The sequence below is a fragment of the Trachinotus anak genome, unplaced genomic scaffold (assembly GCF_046630095.1).
Source record: "Trachinotus anak isolate AG129_WGS33_773 ecotype Australia unplaced genomic scaffold, CSIRO_AGI_Tana_v1 ptg000025l, whole genome shotgun sequence".
Taxonomy (NCBI): Eukaryota; Metazoa; Chordata; class Actinopteri; order Carangiformes; family Carangidae; genus Trachinotus; species Trachinotus anak.
In genome coordinates, this window is record NW_027273876.1 from 17159116 (window position 1) to 17179453 (window position 20338).

Consider the following 20338-nt stretch of genomic DNA (forward strand, 5'->3'; position numbering starts at 1 on the left):
GCACTTGTTCTTTGTATCTCAAGAAATCAAGATGACTAATGGGATCACTTCAGGCAGCACTTTGCATATCTGCCTCTTGGATGCAGATGTGTGGGAGGGCATGATTATCCTTACCTTGAATGAGTCAGGAAGATTAGGACAGTTCCACTTCTCTGATTGCAGCAAACATTAACATTACTGTAACAACCAATTACTAATGCATCTCCTGTTATAATCCATTTGATTGGTTTTTTGACTATTTGTGTACAAAGTAGCCTGTATTCTAAAATTTAAGCCATAATTCAAGAAAATTGGTGTATTTTACTTTTCATTTCAAAGTTATGTAAAATTCATTTGAACATTTCATTTTGTGACTTAAAAACCATAAAGTTTGACTTGACATTCTTTTTAGGAACAAATTACAACGTAGTTATCATATAATTATTGACCTTTTTGCTTCGAAGTGTTTTATTGTTATTTATTATTATTAAGAGAACACAAGTCCTGTGAAATTGGTTCTTGAGCTGCATCCATCCATACCTTACCCTTTGAGGCATGCAGGGTGGGGGGGCTGTAACTAATCCCACTTGATGTTGTGCGAGAGGCGGGCTACACCCTGGAGAGGTCACCAGTCTATCACAGAGCTGACATACAGAGGCTAGCAACCATTCTGCCTCATGGCAGGTTAAAATCCAGAGTCCTCTTGTTGCTTAAATCCACCTATACAGGTTTCATTAGCTGTGCTAGCAGCATGGTTGTATGAATGGCAATGTCGTCTGTCAGTCAGAAATTCTGTCAGTCCAGCACTTTGTTACTGATTGAAATATGAAATTTTGTAAAAATACTCATGATCTACAGAGGACATGTCCAACATGATGAAACATGTTATTATTGACAAAAAAATCTTGTCAGTTTCAACTGGTGGACATATACTACTATAACTACTACTAATAACCTCGTTGTTAACATATTTCAAATTTCAACATTTGACATTTCTCGACACTTTTTGGCCAACATTTACGCTCTTATCAATAAAATAACATCCCATAGAAACTAATATACTGTTGACAAATTATTCACACAACAAAGTCCATTGATTCATTTACCAAGGTCTTGAATCTTCAATCTCAAGTAGCACACTGAGTCTGGCACTGGGGAACTGCCGCATCACTCTGGTAGACTGTGCACAGTTTGTGAGCAGAATGTCTTCATTGCCCACACCGGAACTGTGACACCAGATACTTTTTCTGGGTTGAGTGCAGGGCAATTTTGTTGAACAGAGGGCTAATGTGACTGTGCCTTATGAAAGAAAGGCTTAGTAAAATGAAATAAAAATACAGTCAACCTTATACAACAGTTTCTGTTGTTAATGTTGGTCTGTGGCACACAACGGTGATTTTAAGAGGTCACTACCAAACACTATCAGCACTGACATTATGAGGGCGTTCTGACCAAAATGCAGAATACCAACAAAGAAATTAAATATGGAAATGATGAAAAATCTAAAATAATAACATCACACTTGCTTTGCAATATTACAGGCTAAATTCTAAAGACTAAATTCCCTCCATTCTAAAGACAATGAATGTAACATGAATCATGTTTTTACTTTTTGTCTCTTCTTTCACTTTTCTCTGTGTTGTTAAGATCAGACTTGGCTTTCTTTGCACTGATCGTGTAACACAAAGCCAGAGTGAGCAAGAAGAGCAGCAATTCAGGTGAGTGGTCTCAAAAACTGCTTTCTTTTTTCTCTTGCAGCGAGCACTTATTTGCATCAGAAACGAGAATGAGGCCTGAAATACTTCTCATACCTGATTGATTTCAGAGACAAACGGCTGAATAGTACTGATGGACCACTCTGCAGCATTTACATGAGCAACTGGGAATTCGTGATGAATTTCATGTCCCTACGCACTCCACTCAAAGCCTGCATGCGCCCAACATAAAATTGTAGTGTATATACAGGAATTAGATATGATTAGAGACAAGAGGACACGAGTGCTTTCCAGTTGGGGTAAAAAAGAACAGCATAAAAAAACATATTGCAAACCTCTCGACTTGCTCAGAGCCCTGAGATCTGTCCTGCAAGTTGATCAGCGGAGATTAGTTTTATAATCTGCCAAATAATTCTCTCACATATCATCGCTGTAAACTGACCAATCCCGTATGGTCATCTGTCTCTCAGGCCTCTCATATTCAAGCTTTCACTTCTCCTCCTGTTTATACCACAAGGAGAAAATTTTGGTACCTGTTCACAAATCCTTCAAAACTTTAAACAACCACACAAGAACGTGGCATATGACAAATACCTCTCTCAGGGATACTGGACTGCTTGCTTCGTCAAGTACCATCTGTAAAAAACAAAAAAACAAAAGAAAAGGAAAAAACATATAATCTCTGAACAATTCCAGCCACCTTGCTTTTCTCTGGAGATTTTACTGTGCAGGTTCTCTTAGGTCTCTGTTAAACCATATCTGTAGAGTTACAAAAACACCAGCTGCAGCATACAGATATAGAGGGTAGAAATCCCACATTAAAGCAGGCTGCATTTATCTTTCTAGAATAATTACGTTGCCTTTTGTTAACGGTAGTTAAAGTGTAAGAATTGATCCAGTAATCACTGTAGAGCAAATGCTGAAACTTGTCACATTACTTACAGTATTGCTCTGAAAAACTGATAAACAGTGTTTTCATCCCCTTTAGAGGCTGCAGAGGTTAAATGTAATTGAGACCCTAACCCTAACCTTTGGGTATCTCCAGAGAAAGTGTATTCACTGCACTGCCCTCTCAAGGAAATAGCTTAAAGTGCAGAAAACTGATGCAATGCTGCTGTCTCAGATACATGCACTGGTGTCCTGAATCTTATAATTGATTTTTGAGGCATTTTGCAAAATAGCATAGTCTTCAAATGTCATTATTTCAGCAAAACATGAACATATTTTTATCAATGACGTCTATCTGTGTAATAACAATTATATCCATATGGTAACTGGCAGGGCGCACCTTTTCTTGCAGGTCCACGTCCCTCACTATCCTAAAAATGATTTTGTAGCCATGTTGGCAACGTGGCTCTGGGGGTGGCTACAAAAGTGTAGCTACCCCCAAGTGTATTCACTGCACTACCCTCTCAATCAAACAGCTTAAAGTGCAGAAAACATTGGTTGGTGGCATAACCCCCTGTAAAACAGCCAAATTGGTATGGAATAAACAAACAAGATATAATGTATTAATCATTGAGCTCTAGAGATGCTGGTAGGTGATATTTGTTACCTTTGAACAATGGCAGGCTAGCTGCTTCCCCCAGGGTCCAGTCTTTGTGGTAAGCTAAGCTAAGATAACCGGCAAACAAGTACATTTCCGAAAACCTTTAATTTATACATATAAAGATTGTACATGTGAATCTTAAACACATCACCAGTAATTTGTTGTTATGTTATCAGATGTGACTATGACCACCTGCCGAGATGGACAGCTGTGACCTTTAATGTGTTTGAATGAACAGTGCAGGTGCATTCACAAGTGGATTTAAAGCATTTGTGCTCTCTCTCCAATTAGACTACAGTCCAGTCATCCAGCAGGCTGACTAAAAGCAGGTGTAAAGGCAGGCTGTAGTTTTCATACATTTCATGCCAGTTTTTATGCTGACTTCTCTAGCTTCCACAGCTGATTAAATCTTTTATGAGCTGCCTGGCAAAATCGCATTTGGCATCGGCAACATTTGTTTTTCCACTCTCCTCCTGTGCTTCCTGTTCCACTGTTGTACTACAGTGCAGCAGTCCTTCCTTGCTGTGTCATTATCTATCAGCCAGCCAAACCATGACTACTGTCTTCACATGGGGGTGGGGGGAGGGACTGCTCAGATGGTTTTCCAGTCAAGACATCTGTGATTTTTCTTTTTTGCCTCCCCCAATATTGATGCCTCTTTCTTGCATCTTTTTGTTTAAAATCTGTAAAGAGCACCTCAGTCATTTTGTGTTATCATGTTTTTATGCACAGTTCATGGATTTTCTCTGTCTCCTAATGGGATTACATTAGGTAACACACCAGTGAAATTATATCCTTTCTCTCTCTCTCTCTCTCTCACACACACACACACACACACACACACACACCACACGCGCGCGCACACACACACACACAATCTTCCTTAGAGCTGTTTCAAGTTAACAGTGGCTTTGAGTGGGCTGGGCAGCAGCATTCACCAACTCTGTGACGCACATTCTGTAGTTTGTTAACCTGACCCAACACTAACATGGACAATACACTTACTGATTATCCCAGATTTGAAAGCCTCAGGGGCCAGTCACACTTAACAGGGCAGTTTTTTTTATAAGAAAAGGAATGAGAAGCATTTAGCTGTTGGTGTTTGGTTTATTAAGGATCAAACAGACACACACAGATCACACAGTCAGTTTACTCACAGATGGTTTCACAAGCTTTATGGGACAATGTTTAGTTACAGTTAGAGGCTCATTTTGGAATCTTATAATAGAATAATACATCCTTGTGTTGAAGGGGACAAGTGGGACAAAAAAAAAAAAAAACCTTACAAGTTTACAACTTCTTTGTAGCTTTCAATCTATTTACTTTACTCTTTATGGAATTCTGATTCTAAATAGTAATATCACACATTAAAAACACTCCGTTTAAAAAAAATTCTGAATTCAATTTACTTAAGGAAAAGTTTTTATTATTTGGGCTCACTATGCAGACCTGCCCCAGCCAGTATATATTATAAATATATTATATTATTGGATCATTTTTAATTTTGATTTTATGTTTGGGGACTTTTACATATCTGTGCCCAGGGGCCCATTGTCTCATAATCTGTGCATGTGCAAGTATATTTTAGAATCCAAGCAAATCATAAACCACTTTACACACTGAAGCTGTTGTCACTGGTTGTGCATATCAGTATGTTAAATGGGCGACAAATGTCACAAGTTACTTCAGGCAGAGCACTGGATTCGTGTTGGACTTCACCATGCTTCCCCATCACTGGCTGTTTGGCTACCATTTGACTAATGTCCAATTGTGCTGAAGAAAAGAAATGCATGCATGACAATGGCTATCTGACCTAAAAATATTTTTTAAATACTGTACTCACAAAGCTGCTTCATGTTATTCTGAGCTACAGTGATTGAATAACAGTATAAAAGCATTTGCATTGTCAAGAATCCTGTTTGGAATGAAAGAAGCTCAGCAGTGACTATCACTATTCATTAAGATGTTAGTTTGTTAGATGTTTTGTTTTAAACCAGTAAACTTAAAGTTAATTAATTATTGTGGTAAGGGAATATGATTCTAGTGACTTATGAAAATGCTTAATTCCTTGTCACTTAATTAGACACTGAGAAGGCGTCTTTTTCTACCTGTGAAGATCCTGCAGAGAAGAAAGATATTTTTTATTGAACTGATTGATCAGTAGTCAGGCTGTCGACAGGTTTTGATCTGATCCTCTTAAGCTGTGCAGCAAAGGTTAGCATGGTGAAACTCTGGTTTAAAGTAAGCCAACGTTTTCATACCAGAAAATCTAAGTTAGCAAGCTAAGATAGCTAACACACTAATCTTGCTTCATTCATCATCATCACATTTAAGATTTCAACATTAGACATATGTTCATAAATCCTGAGCTGGTTCAGGTCACAGTGCTCCTTTTACCAAACTGCATTAAAGTTCTCACATTGCCCTATTTAGTGCCACCAGTTAGGATGTCATTCTTCACAACTGACTCAATGAACCACTTTTAAAGCAGAACACATTCATCTTTGAATCAACAAGTTTGAATCAATTGTGTCCTGTCTCCCCTTTGGTTTACACAAACTCCATTCAGTTTTATGAAGCCATACTGTAAAAAAAAAAAAAGCACCTGCACACATCCACCTTTTTCTTCTGTGATTATTGCTGTTGTTCAGTACAGTTGAATAACCATGGCAATTGACAGTTTCATGTCTTTTTTGCATTTGCAGTTGTTATCCAAAAAAAAAACTTCTCTTTTGAAGGCTGTCAACTAAACAAACAGATGGTGACACACACACACACACACACACACACACACACAAAGCCACTCCACAGTGAGTGTTTTATTCCACAGGTAATTCATGCCACTCAACTTGGTAATATTGTACCTTGAGTGCCCCCTTTTGGTCTTTCTGGTAACTGCAGCATCTCTATCCTCAGCCCTGCAAATGAAAGCTGGTGCAGCTCCTTCTGCCTGGTAGCATGAATAAATCATAGCAGCAGTTACTGAGTATGTGAATGACTAAATTAATGAATGACACTTTGTATAAGATAGTGATGGATTAACAACAGTAGCAGAATCTTGAAGGATGAAGAGGTATTAATGTATTATTTTGCTTTTTCATTCATGATTCAGACAGGTGACAAATTAAAGGAAAATCCTGACAAATGTGTGGAGAAACAGGACGACAATGACCCCATCCGAAAGGCACAAGGGGTCACTGAATGGTTTGATGAGTATGAAAATGATGTAAACTCAATGAGCCAGTCACAGGATCTCAACCCAAATGAACACCTATGGGAGATTTTGAACCAACATGTGAGACAGCATTCTTCACCACCATTATCAAAACACCAAATTAGGGAACATCTTTTAGAAGAATGGTGTTTATCCTCCACTAGTCACTTGTAGAATCAATTGTAAGGCACAGTGAAGCTAGGACACTTTATTTAGTTTTTCCTTTAATTTGCCGCCTGTCTGTATCAGCTCTGTCTAGAAAGAAATAATAATGGTCCATGTGTGATGGTTTGGGCAAATGTCCACGGTCCATGAGAATACCCTGGAAACAGTTCACAGTGTACCAAACCGGGTTAAATGCCGGAAGAGGAGTCAATTATTAACCCGCCTATATTCAGTGTTAGTTAGTATTTTGCTGTTACGCACACCGTCAGCTGCACTGTCCCATCGCCTTAAAGTTGTACAATGTACTATTTTATATTTTGGTGAGTGCGTGTGTCTGTCTGTCTGTTACTGTTTCCCAGAGCTCCCGTCTAGCCTTCCTTAGAAATAACAGTCTGACGCAGCAGTGGGAATTAGGTTCGCTTGTCCCGGCGCTTGGTGGTGCGCCGGGTACCTATTCACTGTGCCGTGACGTATATGGGAGGAGGAGTCCACCGTGCGCTTAAATACAAGACTCCAGTCCGCAATTCAGACAGAAAAGCACAGCGGAGCAACTGAGAGCAACTCTACTGACCAAAGCCTGCTCTTTAACACACACGCACACGCATTACTTAGGGAAAGCAGTCCACGCTCCCGGGTTTAACCATGATTAAGAAAATGTCGCCCTCAGAGAGCGATTTCGACATCCCAGCGAAGAACTGCTACAGGATGGTGATTTTGGGATCCACCAAAGTTGGGAAAACGGCCATCGTGTCTCGATTCCTCAACGGGAGGTTCGAAGAGCAGTACACGCCGACCATAGAGGACTTTCACAGGAAACTGTACAACATCAAAGGAGACGTATACCAGCTAGACATACTGGATACATCAGGGAACCATCCTTTCCCTGCCATGAGGAGACTATCCATACTGACAGGTACATATTAACATCTGTATCATAACAGAATAGTTACGCAGAAACCATGGTGATTGTGCAAAAGTGCATTTCAAATGCTGCAAACGCTCGGTTATTGTGCGCACCGTGCGCCTTGAGCGCATGGCTGCAGGATGCATGAGTGTTTATTGTAGCCCACTGTAGGGCTAGAAAACACTGCGTCTCTTGTCTCTGAACACGCGTTAAAGGCAAAGGAAATTAACTAAAACATCCTTCTTTCATTCCAGGTGACGTGTTCATCCTCGTCTTCAGCCTGGACAACCGTGACTCCTTCCAGGAGGTGCAGCGGCTCAAGCGGCAGATCTACGAGACCAAGTCGTGCCTGAAAAACAAGATCAAAGAGAACATCGATGTGCCTCTGGTCATCTGCGGCAACAAGGGCGACAGAGAGTTTTACCGGGAGGTGCAGCAGGAGGAGATCGAGCAGCTGGTGGCCGGGGACGACAAGTGCGCCTACTTCGAAATCTCCGCTAAGCGCAACGAGAACGTGGATAAGATGTTTCAGACTCTGTTTACCTTGGCCAAACTACCTCACGAAATGAGCCCCGACCTTCACCGCAAAGTGTCCGTGCAGTACTGCGACATGCTGCACAGAAAGTCTCTGAAAAACAAGAAGCTGAAGGACATCGGGGAGGCGTACGGCGTGGTCACTCCGTGCGCCCGGAGACCCAGCGTGCACAGCGATCTCATGTACATTAAAGAGAAGGCGATAGGAGGCGGCCAGGGCAAAGACAAGGAGAGATGTGTGATCAGTTAAGCAGACAGTGAAGGCACAAACCCTCATCTTTGAAAGAAGAAGGAGCCTGGGTGCGTCAGCTTGAGAAGCGACCTGTGCGGCCGGCTGCGCTCAAACTGAGGCGAAAGATATGGAGACGCCGGGGCCCCGGCCGTGCGCTCTGGCGCAGCGCCGTTTCCAAGGACACTGACTCGACACGCGAGTCCACTACAGACCACTAAAAAAAAAAAACATTGCCCATGAGACATTTGAGAATGTTAGCTTGTCCCGTCAGTCAGAGACCAACGTGTGACGTGGCTTTATACCTTGTGAGACTCGCGCATCGATGCATAAAATGTGTTTTATTGACGTCATGCCTTTAACAGACACCAGAGGAGAGAGAAAAGAGACTCTTGGCTCAGGAGGTGGAATGTTGGGGGGGGGGATAACGTTGTTTACATCTTATCATAGATTTTATAACGGCTAAATACACTTGAATGTTTCTTTGCAAAACTATTTTTATTGTGAATGTATATTTATTGTCAATGTCAATTTTTGCAAACAAGTCAAATAATCTTAAAATACAATAAAACAAAAAACATTAACTAAAACTTCTTTTTGCATTGCTTCTCATTTTTCCTATGTCAAGTTCATTCTGCAGTGTTGCAACCCACAAAAACCTGCAGGTTATTTCTATCTAAAAATCCCATACAGTGAAAACACTCATAGGCACTGCAACCAAGTTTTAACCCCTGAGGCAAATGCACTGTGCACTTCTGCAGAATAAGCATGAGTGGATCGAATCATACAGGCAAACATCTTCAAGTTTCTCATTTATACGCATCAGCGTTCTCAGGGACTAAAATGCAGGTACCTGAATTATGCACCTGTCTTCGAGAATATAACACGATCACAATAGATTTCAACCTGCAGAAGTGACAGACATCTTCATTACAGATGAGTCAAATAAAAATAATCAAATAAAGAAATTGACATAAAGAAACTGATCTTATGGTTGTTTAAACAGGATATTAAAACAACACACTGGTGTCACCAGAGCTCAAGGAATCAGATCTGTTTGCACCACTGTGAGTCCAGGAGGAGAAAAAAAAAAGCCACGAATGTGAATTCACAAAACACATCATTCGTGGATTTAACTAATGTGAATCCCAATTAGTGGAGTGAATGTGGAAAAAGACTGAAAATCACTTTAATTTCCCTCAATATAACAAAAGAAGTGTCCTTGAGCACAAAACATGACTACAAATGGTGGATATGTGTGAATATTTGCATATACACACACACAGACACACACTAGATGTGAATGTATGATGAGCTGTTACATTACCCAGTGGGTGTCTGTAGCATGAATGGGCAGATTATAGGCCTTTAACACCAAATTATATTTCTATCCTTGATCCACTCATGCATTTTAATAACAGGCTGCACAACAAAACAACCCCACACAGTACGCTGCAGAATAATTTCACCCTGCAGCTCTGAAGTACACAGTTTGTTCTCATAACAGTTTTAATTCTACATTATTTGAACCCGTTTTTAGAAATTCAATTTTTCCCCTGGGATGAACCGAACACGGTGTCCAGTGCTTTCTCTCTCTCTCTCTCTGTGACGTGTCAACTCCTTGCTGTCAGCAACAATCCTGTAAACCTGCATCCTGTCAATTCATATGCAGACAGAGAGAGATCATCCTGCATCATCCTGTGTGTCAGTGAGACAGATATTTTGTAAGGAGTGTGGGGGCACTCAGCAGTACTGTAACACTGCCCTCTTACCAACTAGTAACACTATGTGCTCTACCCCTGGTTGCATCCATTATGAAAATACATAATTATGCTGTTTTTTAATATGCACTGCTGCCTCTATTCGCTGAGGAGCAACTTTTGTTTTTTGTTTTTATTATATTGAAATTCATGTCTTGATCTCCAGGCACAGCAGCAGCACTCTTAGACTGACTCAAAAATATTTCAACGAGGTCGCAATGCAAATCGTTTGCACATTGCAAATAACTGGGAACCAGTTGGAGCATAAGTTTTTCATCAGCAGCAGAACAATGAGAGGAGGAGGATGGGTTAGATGAGGAATGTCTCATGAAATATTTTTGACTATATTTCACTTAATGGCTTCATCACATCATCCTGTATGCGTGCCATATCTTGGGATGTGATAAACTTACAATTTGTGCATAATTGATTTAAAATTGTTATGTAAGCAGGTCCTGTGATCAACGCTAACATTCTAACAAGTGTCAGATGCTGCTTAAGGGGCCATGCCTACTCCAGCAGTCTCTGTTACCGCTGAAGGTAAACTGAGCTCATGCATTTCACTGTCTCCCAGTTCCATACCACATCCTCATTCAATGCAGGTTTTTAGAATGAAGTGTGTTCATACTGCAATACATGAAGGAAAATAAAGGAGCTACTCAGCTGAAAAACATAGCTTGAGGAAATGTTTTTTTGAAATGCTGAGAAAAACCCTTTGTGAGGTTGCTATTTTAGGACTGTCTTTACTCAAAGTCTGCTTACTGGTGTTGGGGCCTTCATGCAGTATGTGAGAACAGTTGTATAAAGACTTTTGTGGCTTCATAAGAAGCAGGGTGAAGTCTGATGAACTTCCTCAAAGTGTCATATGAGTTAGTTGGGGCTGAAGATGCCTGGAAAAGAAATAATTCTGAGGGTTTGAAGTTAGAAAGAAGTGAACGGACTAACAGACAGCCTTTCTTACATTTCTAAAACCTGTGCTCTCTCAAAAATTAAAAACTTATGACTTCAACTACAACAAGGCTTAGTCAGTTAACTTCTGGCACCTCCTTGAGCAAAAGTGCTTCCATTATGTGGCTGATTAGACTCACTTAGGTTGTAGTTATGCTAGGATTTATGTCATTGCACTGATATGAATGATAAAGTTGCAACGTCCTGCAACAAAATTGTCAAGAGAATGAGAAAGACGACGGTGAAGCCCTGTCTGCATTCCCCCACAGTGAGGATGTCTTATCAGACAACATGAGTGAGAACACCTGAATGCAGGACTTTTACATGTACATGCCTCCTGCTTAAAAAAGTAAATAAAGACAGAAAGTGTTCACACACAAAACCTGTGCTAAGTGTGCGTATGCCAGGGAATGAAAGGACATGTAGATTTTCACTGCTCAAACTGTGATGATCTGGTGAAATTTAACGGTACTGTTAAATAATCCAGCCCACTTTCCGTTTTAATTGAATGACAATGATCAGCCTGACGCACGTCATTAAAGACACACATGGAGATGTAATTTCTATATTGATGACTAACGACACAGTGAAGGTTCGTAGGATCCTGCTTATGCAACACTATGTCATAAGTAACCTTATGTGTGTTACAGCAGGGTTGGGAACATCAGGAAGTTAGCCAGAGAGCTGTGATAGCCTTAAGCTCGCAGGGATGTTGTCATGAAGATATTTTGAGAGAGATACAAGCAGGGCCTGCCAGTCTGAGGAGAGAAACATCTCAGTGGCGTCATGCCTGAACCTATTTTGAGATTACTTTCAGTAGGTTTAGGTGTTGTTACTGCCCAGTGGACTTCATGCACGTCTGTTTTCATTGACATTTTTTTGTCCTGTTATTTGTCATGTATTTTCATTTGGTTTTGAAGTGGTGTAACCTAATGTTCTGTCCTTAAGGATTAGTACTCCCTGTCATCACAGTTGCATCATCTGTTGCTCTTGAACAGAGACCCTCGTCAAGTCACTAGTCATTCCCCTCTGTCCCCAGACATCCCTGCACGGAGCTGACATGTGGATAGATAAGCTAGCTAGCTTTCTTTAAGCATGTCAAAATGGGGCGTGTCTACATAATGATAGTGTGAAAATTTCTTATATTACTGTTTTATTGCTTCGTTTACCAGAATGAAGTAAAGAATTCTGTATTTCATTTAAACCTGCAATAACTGTAAAGCTGTGAAATAAACAAATAATGGAGCAATATTATCATTCATTTAAAGATGTGTTTGTGTCCGCCTGGCAAATCCAACGGCAAGTCCAATTTTCACTCTCCTTTTAGCCAATGTTTTGGTCTCAACCAACTCCGGTGGGAAATATCTGGCTGCTAAATGCTCTTTAAACTCATCTATAAACCATTTTAAACCTGCTGTACAGCTGTACAGACTGTTCATAAATGTTTTATAAGACACTGTAAACTGTTTAGACGTCAATATCATTATTATGAATAATTCTAAATAATTCTTTGTTTATGTGTATAATTGCCTCTGTTTATTATGCAGTATATAACTGTAGTATCCATTATCTATCCACCCATTTTCTATACCATTTATCCAAAACTGTGTCAGCCAATCCCAGCTGACACTGGGCGGGGTACATCGCAGGGCCGACACACATAGAGACAAACAACCACACACACTCTCACTCACACACCTAAGGGCAATTTAAAGTCACCAATCAAGCTAACGTGCATGTCTTTCGACTGTGGGAGGAAGCCAGAGTACCTGGAGGGAACCCACAGAGACACAGGGAGACCATACAAACTCCACACAGAAAGGCCCCAGGCCCAGGGTTCGAACCCAGAATGTAGTTCATTATCCTTAAATTAAATATTCACATGAATGAACTGCTCAAACCCTAACAAAGAATGTTTGTCTAGCCATCCATTCCTGTGTTTCAGAAAAGCAAATTACTTTTCTGATTTGTTCACCTCCTGTAGCTATGAATCACTTTCCATAAATATGCTTATTTTTTAGTTTATAACAAATCAGTGAGAATAACTGTGAATTTAGAACTGGGTCTTTTCTAAGATTTTTACTACATTAATTTTTAAAGGAAACACTGGAACCTAAGCTAAACTGGAACAAAACTTGGACTCAGCCAAGTTTTCCTGAACTCAATAAACCCGAATAATGCAGTAAAAGTTATAGTTCTTAAATTACTCTGACAAGAAACCTAAAGTAAAATCTGCACTATGTATGCTTTATTAATTCTGATAAATACTGATAAAATGTTAGCTATAGCTTGGACATTATAGTTACACAATATGTGTTTTTGTTCCTGTTATTTTGGCTGAACAGAATGTGCATCCAATAGAGAACTGTATATATTATGGTAGAAACACTTCCTGATGCAAGCATATGCAAATATAGTCAAGTGAAATTATCATTAATGCTTTATTTTATGGTGTCTGTATTACAGCAGATTTCCTTAAAAATTTCTCCATAATTTCCCAAAAATTAGATGTCAGGTTCCACTGGAGTTTTTCAGAAAGACAAACAAAAAGTCTTCATGACATTTATCATGACTTTAATCAGTAAATACTGCATATTGGTTGAATTGCATGCTTAACTGTAATTTTCAGCTGCTGAAAATTTTGTTTCAAACAGACAATGAACAACAAATAATAACATACATTATTTTCTACTTTTTCTCTTAAGAAGGAGTACTTAACTACCCACACTATTGGTGGTTTCTCAGTTTTCCTTATAATTATTAAGAAATTGCACTGGCCTTCATTGGGTCACCTTATCATATTAAGGGCTAAATACAAGCAAATTTTAGAAAATTCTGCTGAATCTGGATCTGTAAAATAAAGCATGACCTCTACATTATGATGCATGTATTAATGTATTTGTCAACAACTTAAAGTCTTTATGTGGGAATCCATACTTGGAGGTTTAAAACACAGCTGTAATAATGTGAAATATGATTTCATAGGATAATTTATAACTGTTGAAAGACAAGTAGGCCTTCATTCATAAACACCTATCCTTATAGCTGATTACAAGATTGTTGTAAATCATTTATTCGATGTCGGTTTAAAGCCTATAAATGCTAAATGAGGGGTTAAAGTAAAGTGTCACCACATTCTGGTCTAATTTGTACCACTTAGTACAGCAGCTGGTCTTTGTTTCCCCTCTGTGAAGGGTTCAAACTAGTATCCCGAGGAATTATGTCAAGTGGATGATTCTGCAGCTCCCAGCTCATGCTGTGCCAATGCAGGATGTAGCATGTGTGATGTAGTGAGCGGGTGGTGGGGAATGGGAACATCTCATCCATCTGTTACAGACCTAAAATTAATGGGTTTTTATTAACTGTAACTGTATCCTTGCTATAAACTTAACTAAATGTACTTGCCTAAAGTTGACTCTACCGTAACCATAGTTCATTTGTCATAACCAAAATCAAAAATGTTTGTTAAACAATAAAGTCTTTGAATACATGACTGCAGTGGATAATTTAACAGAAAATAGAGCATTTTAAAATCACATTTACTTTATTTTTCCAAGAAGCTTTCAAATTGGGTCAGATTTCACTTTGGCTTTTTTTTTCTTCACATTCTAAGATTGCAGGTACAATACTACAGCACTTATTACTTGAACATTTCTGCGGTATGAAGAGCATCTATCACTATCTAGCATTTTCCTCTGAGATGGAAACCTTGCTCTCTTGTCTTCATTGGAACCTCCTCATTCACATTAAATCTCCTAATAATAGACTACTCAACCGGAAAACTGTACAACCCCAACTGGTTAATGAGTCATAATTAAATAAAAATTAATGTTCAGAAACCTTTGAGCCCTCATTGTTATGAGCCATCTTATGTAACAACCACCTATGAATGTCTACCCTATACAGTCAGAGCTGGCTTGGGCATCCCTGTGAGATCCCTAGAAAATCTTGACCTCATTATAGGCTATACTGGATATTTGTAGGTTTTGTAGCAGATGAGGAGAGACCTTTATTTTCTGTCTGACAGGGGAAGTGTGTGGACACATTTTACACAGGACTGAGTGAATGGCTGGTTCTTACATCAGACTGTCTACTCTTACACAAAATGACTGATACAGGGATGATAAGAAGCTCAGTGTCTGGCATCTGTCTTAATCCACAACATATTTATGTTCCAGCAGAGCACCACAGCAGAGCAATCATGGCTCAGACATGCTGAGATCAAACTGATAGGACAAGTCTCCATTACATAGTGACATAACAACGTACTGCACACACTGTTATGTTCAGTATAATGCAGTGTGCCCTTTATAAGGAGAGGTGTGGAGTGGCGGATGGATGTTCAGCAGTTCTGACTTCCATGCAGGAAACCAGAGTTTGGTTGCCATCACAGACTTCAGACAAGAAGGTCTCCAATCAATGTCCATTTGTCCAAGGACAAATGGACATTGATTGTCCATGCCCTCCACAAGAAGCGTTTTCTGATCTGACAACCCCATAAGCAGGACATCACTTATCTCTCTTCCAAAATGGTTACCAATCACAAAAATAAATCTGTTTTATAATGTGACAGTGCTATGGTTAGACCAATTCAATTCAATTCAATTCAATTTTATTTGTATAGAGCCAAATCATAATATACATTATCTCGAGGCACTTTACAGGGTAAGGTTGAGACCTTACTTTTTTATAGAGAAAAACCCAACAGTTCCCACAAAGAGCAAGCGCTTGGCGACAGGGGGGAGGAAAAATCTCCCTTTTAACAGGAAGAAACCTCCAACAGAACCGGGCTCAGGGTGGGCGGCCGTCTGCCTCGACCGGTTGGGTTTAGGAGAAGATAGAAAGAGGGGGAGGGGGAGGAGAGGGGAGAGAAGAGAGAGAGAGAGACCAGGAACAGCTGTGTCGGTAATGGTGTTATCAATAATAATGACAGGTAACAGTGGTTAATAGTAAAGATGAGTAGTGGTGGATCTAGATCCTGCTGCTCCCGAGGCAGAGATACCTGCAGAATGAGGACAGAGAGAGGGAGAGAGAGGAGAAGCACAAACTACGGGAGAGAAAAAATACAAAGTTAATGGCATGAAGTCATCGAGAGAGAGAGGGGGAGAGAGACAGAAATAGAGAGAGAGCGCCCAGTGAATCATGGGAATCCCCCAGCAGTCTAGCTCTATAGCAGCATAGCTAAGGGATGGGTCAGGACATACCCGAGCCAGCCCTAACTATAAGCTTTACTAAACAGGACAGTTTTAAGCCTGATCTTAAAGGTAGAGAGGGTGTCTGCCTCCCGAACCCACACTGGGAGCTGGTTCCACAGGAGAGGAGCCTGATAGCTGAAGGCTCTGCCCCCCATTCTACTCTTACAAACTCTGGGAACCACAAGTTGACCTGCATTTAGAGAGCGAAGTATCCTATTGGGAAAATAGGGAACTATAAGCTCTCCAAGGTACGATGGTGCCTGACCATGAATGGCTTTGTAGGTGAGGAGGAGGATTTTAAATTCTATCCTGGAGTTTACAGGGAGCCAATGCAGAGAGGCTAACACAGGAGAGATGTGATCCCATTTCCTAGTTCCTGTCAGTACTCGTGCTGCCGCATTCTGGATCAATTGGAGGCTTTTTACTGAATTTTTGGGACATCCTGACAATAAAGAGTTACAGTAGTCCAGTCTTGAGGTAACAAATGCATGAACTAGTTTTTCAGCATCCTTTAGACATAGAATGGGTCTGATTTTTGCAATATTGCGCAGGTGGAAGAAGGCTGTCCTAGAGACTTGCTTTATATGTGAAGTAAAGGACAAGTCCTGGTCAAAAATGACACCAAGGTTTCTGACTGTAGCACTGGAGGCCAAGGTGATGTCATCCAGAGTCAGTATATTATCACATAGTGTATCTCTGAGGTGTTTTGGGCCAATTACAATAACTTCAGTTTTGTCTGAATTTAAGAGTAAGAAATTACTGGTCATCCAGATTTTTATGTCCTTAAGACACACCTGAAGCTTGGCTACCTGGTTAGTCTCACCTGGCTTCATGGATAAGTACAGCTGGGTGTCATCTGCATAACAATGGTAATTCATCTGGTGCCTCCTAATAATGTTTCCCAGAGGGAGCATATATAGACTGAAGAGCATTGGTCCTAGCACAGAACCTTGTGGAACTCCATGACTAACTTCTGTGATGGTAGAGGAGTCATTATTAACATGAACAAACTGGAGTCTATCTGACGGATACGACTTAAACCAGCTTAGTGTGGTTCCTTTGATGCCGACCATATGTTCTAGTCTCTGTAATAAAATCTTATGATCGATGGTGTCAAATGCAGCACTAAGATCTAATAGGACAAGTACAGAGACAAGTCCATTGTCTGAAGTTATGAGGAGATCATTGGTAACCTTAACTAGAGCTGTTTCTGTGCTATGATGGACTCTAAAACCTGACTGAAAATCTTCAAACAAACCATTCCTGTGCAAATAATCACATAACTGGTTTGCAACAACCTTCTCAAGGATTTTGGAAATAAAGGGGAGGTTGGATATAGGTCTATAATTGGCTAAAACATCTGGATCAAGAGTAGGCTTTTTAAGTAGAGGTTTAATTACTGCAACTTTAAAAGCCTGCGGTACATAACCAGTTGATAAAGATAAGTTAATCAGACTTAATATAGAGGTGTCGATTAAAGGAAAAACTTCTTTGAACAACCTTGTTGGAACGGGGTCAAGAAGACAAGTCGATGGTTTAGATGATGAAACTGTTGAAGTGAGCTCAGGGAGATGTACAGGAGAGAAACAGTCAATATATAAGCCAGTTACAGTGGACTCTGAGGCTGCTGAACTGGACAGTACATCTGAGCCAGCTGTGGGGAGGAGATGGTGAATTTTTTCTCTAACAGAGACAATTTTATCTGTAAAGAAGCTCATAAAGTCATTCCAGCTGAGGGCTAAAGGTATAGATGGGTCAACAGAGCTGTGGCTGTCTGTCAGCCTGGCTACAGTGCTGAACAGAAACCTGGGATTGTTCTTGTTTTCTTCTATCAATGATGAATAATAGGATGTTCTGGCTTTACGGAGGCTTTTTTTTATACGCCAATAGGCTGTCTTTCCAAGCCTTTAGAGATTCTTCCAGGTTAGTAGAACGCCACCTTCTTTCTAGCTTCCTTGAATTTTGCTTTAAAGCTCGTGTTTCTGAGTTGTACCATGGAGCTAGCCTTCTCTGACTCACCACCTTCTTCCTCAGAGGGGCCACAGTATCTAGAGTTGCACGCAGTGAGGCTACAGTACTGTCAACAAGATCATCAACCTGTGTGGATGTGAAGTTAAGAGAGCTGTTTCCTACTGCATTGATACATGGCAGTGGGCTCAGTACTGATGGGATCCTTTCTTTAAATTTGCTGATGGTATTGTCAGAGAGACACCTGCTGTAATAGATTTTTTCCCCAGATGCTGTGTAGTCCATGACTGAAAACTCAAATGTTAACAGAGAATGGTCAGATAAAAGAGGGTTTCTGGGAGAAACTGTTAGATATTCAATGTCAGTCCCATAAGTCAGAATCAGATCAAGGGTATGGTTAAAAGAGTGAGTGGGTTCATTAACATGCTGAGAGAAGCCAATTGAGTCTAATAATGAATTAAATGCAATACTCAGACTGTCACTTTCAACATCTACATGAATGTTAAAATCACCCACCATGATAACTTTATCTGTGCTGAGAACTAGCTCAGATAAAAAGTCTGAGACCATTGGTGGACTTATAAGATTTTGACTTGTCAAAGCAGGAAAAGCACAGGTCTATGGTGTAAATAACATTAACAATGGCCATATTCCATTAAGTGTCCCAGTAAGGCGTGACAGTGTAACAGTACCCTGGAATTGGCTAAACAAAATTGAATGCAGCAATCATAAATATTATCAATTCCACTGGTTTGACAAGTCAAAACATCTGCCATAAAAAGAATCTGTAAGGTTAGAAGGTTTTCAGACCTGTGAATGTTTTTTATCCTTGTCTCTATTTAACTCAATAGTTTTGTGACTTTGCATTAAATTTCTCTGAAGCTCAATATCTCAGACATGTTCTCTAGACACAGATTAAACCTTGCACCTCTTAAACAGTGATCTGTCAGTAGTCGCTGTTAATCTCACACTATGGTTAAACACTAAACAGGAAGAGTGTCCTGCAGAAGTCAGTACCATCCTGTTTTGTCATGTGCATACATGGGAACTGCTTGCATGCAATCATTTTATGTCCAGTGTGTACAGATGCAGTTACAGCCTAACTAGGGTCAACCCACACTGTGATGCACAAGTCTGTATTGTGGATGTGTGTATGTGTGTTGATTTGTGCATGCAAAACATGGCTTCTGACTGATTGGTTGGTTGGTCACCTTCCAACAGCAGCCACCCACATCCGCCACCGGTTACAGCAGCACACGATCACGTTGACTCTGGTTAGGCTGTAACTGAGCCACAGGAAGTATCTATCGTTAAACGGTAATGACAATGTGTAGATTGCGAGGTATCAGATTCTTGTTACTCATGCAGAAGAAGCTCATTCATTTTTGTTCATAAAGAAACAACGCTGCAATATAGTGTGCCCATTGTCCTATAATTCAACTGATACTCATAGAGGGAAATGCCCGAAGGAAACATTTATAACCAGTATTAATTGCAAGAATAAGTTATTTTCTAGTAATCGAGATAACAGGATTAATATCTTGTTTAAAATGAGAAAAGGCAATCATTTTCTTAAGATAATGATTTAATTATGCCTGTATCTTGAGAAATTATCTCAAGATCATAAGTTAATCATTTGGGTGATTAACTCAAGATGTTGACGGGGTAAAATAAGATTATTACAGTCACAGCCTTCTGTACATTTTCTTTTTGTTTAGGGTGTTTTTTTTTAGCTAATACTGCTGGAAATTTCAGGTAAACTGTAATTGTAACTCTAAATTATACAGTTTTTTCTGCCATATTCTCAATTTGACAAAGACAGACCAGACAGTCTTGGTACAAAAACAAACACCAACCTCATGAGTGAGTGGGAGGAGAAGCACAAGTGACTGAGGTTAGACAACAGGTGAGCAGATGTAAATGAGGACAGAAAGTCCAGCAACATCTGGTGAGGAGAAGGAGAATGGCAGACTGACTGTATGTAAAGATGAGTGAAGATAAGTTTTTTTAAAAGTGACAGTGAAGCTCAGAGTGGGCTGCCCCATCCTCATTCTGCAGGTATCTCTGCCTCTGGAGCAGCAGGATCCAGATCCACCACTACTCATCATTACTATTAACCACTGTCATTATGATTGATAACATCATTACCTATACAGCTGTTCCTGGTCTCTCTCTCTC

General features: G+C 40.0%; 1 protein-coding gene across 1 annotated transcript; it reads left to right on the forward strand.

The window, feature by feature from the left end:
* Positions 1 to 7149: 7149 nt before the first annotated feature.
* Positions 7150 to 8879, forward strand: LOC139609171 (dexamethasone-induced Ras-related protein 1-like). The gene is made up of 2 exons (XM_071463452.1): positions 7150 to 7535; positions 7781 to 8879. The coding sequence occupies exons 1-2, from the start codon at positions 7265 to 7267 to the stop codon at positions 8308 to 8310; spliced, it is 801 nt and encodes a 266-aa protein (XP_071319553.1). The 5' UTR covers positions 7150 to 7264; the 3' UTR covers positions 8311 to 8879.
* Positions 8880 to 20338: the final 11459 nt, after the last annotated feature.

Coding starts and splice junctions, on each gene's coding strand:
- LOC139609171 (XM_071463452.1), top strand. CDS start 7,265: ATGATTAAGAAAATGTCGCCCTCAGAGAGCGATTTCGACATCCCAGCG. Junction 7,536..7,780: donor GAGACTATCCATACTGACAG/GTACATATTAAC, acceptor CTTTCATTCCAG/GTGACGTGTTCATCCTCGTC.